The 2,468-nt window shown below is 43.6% G+C and overlaps 1 protein-coding gene across 1 annotated transcript; it reads right to left on the bottom strand.

Annotated features, from left to right (window-relative positions):
* Window positions 1-600: 600 nt before the first annotated feature.
* On the bottom strand, window positions 601-1,995 carry LOC131147702 (phenolic glucoside malonyltransferase 2-like). Its single transcript, XM_058097233.1, has one exon. It carries the CDS (start codon window positions 1,993-1,995, stop codon window positions 601-603), a length of 1,395 nt encoding a protein of 464 aa, XP_057953216.1.
* Window positions 1,996-2,468: the final 473 nt, after the last annotated feature.

The following is a 2,468-nucleotide window of genomic DNA, read 5'->3' as shown; positions in this document are numbered from 1 at the left end:
AAAATCGTTATTTTCTTGTAGATAAAATTTGATTTTTGCAGTAAAGTAATGGTTGACTAAGGGACAACTAACGAAAGGTTCATTTTGTTAATAAAATTAAACCTTAAGGGGATTTTGTGATAATTTTAAAAAACTTAAGGGTTGAATGTCATACTTTTAAAAGTGAGACGGTGTTTGCCAAAGAAAAAAAAAAATCGAGCTAAAAAAATTATTTTCTGTTTATTAAACTTATTACCAGCGACAATGTAACATTCTAATAAGGAAAAACTCTATTGGGTGCGTGCAGGCATGGGATTAGTTTCTCTCGCTGGTTCTTTCAGGTTGCGTGTCAGGTTGTGTGCCCCGAAGAGCAATATCCGCTGGAGAGTCCGCTGGTGGTAATAGGGATGAGAGCAACCGATGTAATAAAAAAAAAAATAAAAGGAAAAAATAAAAGAAAAGAAGGGAAAGCTCTTATGATTTCAAAGCTTGAAGACCTTCTTCTAATAAAGAAAAACTACGTTGATTTATTGTAATAAATTACGAAATTTCACTGTGAATTTTTTTGAAGATATGAATTACGTCTAAATTGGGAAAGGAAAATGCACAAAGACAAAGCTTCTATGATTTCAAAGCCTCTAGACCTTTTACAAACAAAGAAGCAAAAACTTCCATTTTTCCTTCACTCAAGGCCAGCCCAATCTCAATCCCACCGCTTCTGCCGTCCCTGCTCTCCGAAAGAGCCACCGCCCCAGTCCTATCCACTGACACCACCTCTGTCCTCCTCGCCCTTCCCCACCCAAAATCCACCGTATAGAGCTCGAACTGAGGCGATCCCGCCACCGTGATCCACTTCTCACTTTTATGAGGGAACAGATCTTGCGACAACAACCGTTCCAAGTGTTCGTAAAGTCCGCCATTATTAAGACTACTTACGGCATCCCCGATAGCCTCTGCAGCCACCGCCACGCCGTCCTCCCCCGCTACATCACCCACCTTTACCCTCGCAAAACCACCTCCCACGCAGTTCCCGAAGTATGTCGCCGGGATTGGAGGCTCCAACCGCCCCCTGCAGTCCGCACTGAATAAGAAACCAGTATGAGCTAGACCATCCTTGCTTTCCAATCCCTCTGCCTTCACTAGGCACACCCACACATATGCACAAGTTAGCACAAACGTTGACAGGCGGGGCAGTTCTTCTTGTTTCTTCTTCTTCCTTTCCATGAGCGTTTGGCCAACTTTTTCCCTGAGTTTTTCTATGTCATCAGGTCTCAGCATGAATGTTCCACGGATTGTGTTGCTCGGAGCATTGAACTCATCAATGAGCATTAAGCTTCTGTTAGAGTTGGGGCCGCCACTCTTCTCCCATCCATCCAAGTATCTTTGCTTGATCCCTTTTGGGTCCCCGATATCTGCCCTTTCGTAGAATGGCGTTAGCTCGGGCGGCAAGGAAGCGCCGCCCAGTTTGCAAAGGGAAGCCCATGCCTTCACGAACAAGGCTGCGGCTCTGCCGTCAAGGGCGGCATGGTGGGAGGTTATTCCGATCGAAAAGCCGGTGCCTGAAAATAAAGTGATTTGCACAGCCATGACCCGGGCTTCCACCTCGGACACCGGCAGGGTGGGTACCAGAGGATGGTATTCTGCCGAGTCCCGGAAGTTGTTTCCGGAGAGATGGTGGAAATCGGCGTCGGACTCGGCTATGGTGAGCTGAAGCGCGCTGTTTGCGTCGATACGGATGAAGGGTTCGGCGGAGGTTGGGGGCCATACGATGGTACCGGCGAGAGGAAGGAAGTGATGGAGGGTGAGGGAGAGAGAGTGTTTGAGTTTAGGGAGGATGGAGTCTGAGATAGGGTGATCAGATTGAGAGGTGACTTCGTAGAAGAAGAGGCGTTGGGTTGGGAAGAATCTCAACCACACTGCGTCAAAGAAAGTGAGGGGGAGGGAGCTTTGGGCGGGGGAGTCCGGCGGAGCCACCGGGCAGATCTGCAGTATTTTCACTGCATTGAGTGTTGCCATGACGATGAGAGAGGAGAGATCTTGAATGCGATTTTTGCCAGGGTATGGAGCTAGCTGCTAGAATGCAACCCTGTTTATATATAGTTGATCAAAATTAGAGGGTAGAGTAGGGAAATAAAAATATTATACGGCTTTCCAGACTCTACATACATGAAAGCTTTTGCTTTATATATATATACCACAACTAGTAACACTGTATTATTATTATTATTATTATTATTATTATTATTATTATGGCACTATGAGACCATGATTTCTGTTTTTTGTTTAAATTTTAACTTGTACTATAATCGAAATAAAGAGATAAAAATGAATGCTAAGACATAAAATTGCCACTCAATATATTAATAAATAATATAAAGTCTTATTAATAGTTTTTATTCACTCCTTTCAAGTTAACTTTTCTAGAGTTCGCTTTTTGTCGAAAATTTTGTAAGGCTCTTTATATTTAAAGCATAAGATTATCTATCCAA

The sequence above is a fragment of the Malania oleifera genome, chromosome 1 (assembly GCF_029873635.1).
Source record: "Malania oleifera isolate guangnan ecotype guangnan chromosome 1, ASM2987363v1, whole genome shotgun sequence".
NCBI classification, from domain to species: domain Eukaryota; kingdom Viridiplantae; phylum Streptophyta; class Magnoliopsida; order Santalales; family Ximeniaceae; genus Malania; species Malania oleifera.
The sequence above is the reverse complement of the archived record's forward strand: the minus strand, read 5'-3'. Positions and strand labels throughout refer to the sequence as shown.

Bases quoted from the DNA above. Each gene is read 5' to 3' on its own strand.
- LOC131147702 (XM_058097233.1), bottom strand. From the start codon at position 1,995: ATGGCAACACTCAATGCAGTGAAAATACTGCAGATCTGCCCGGTGGCT.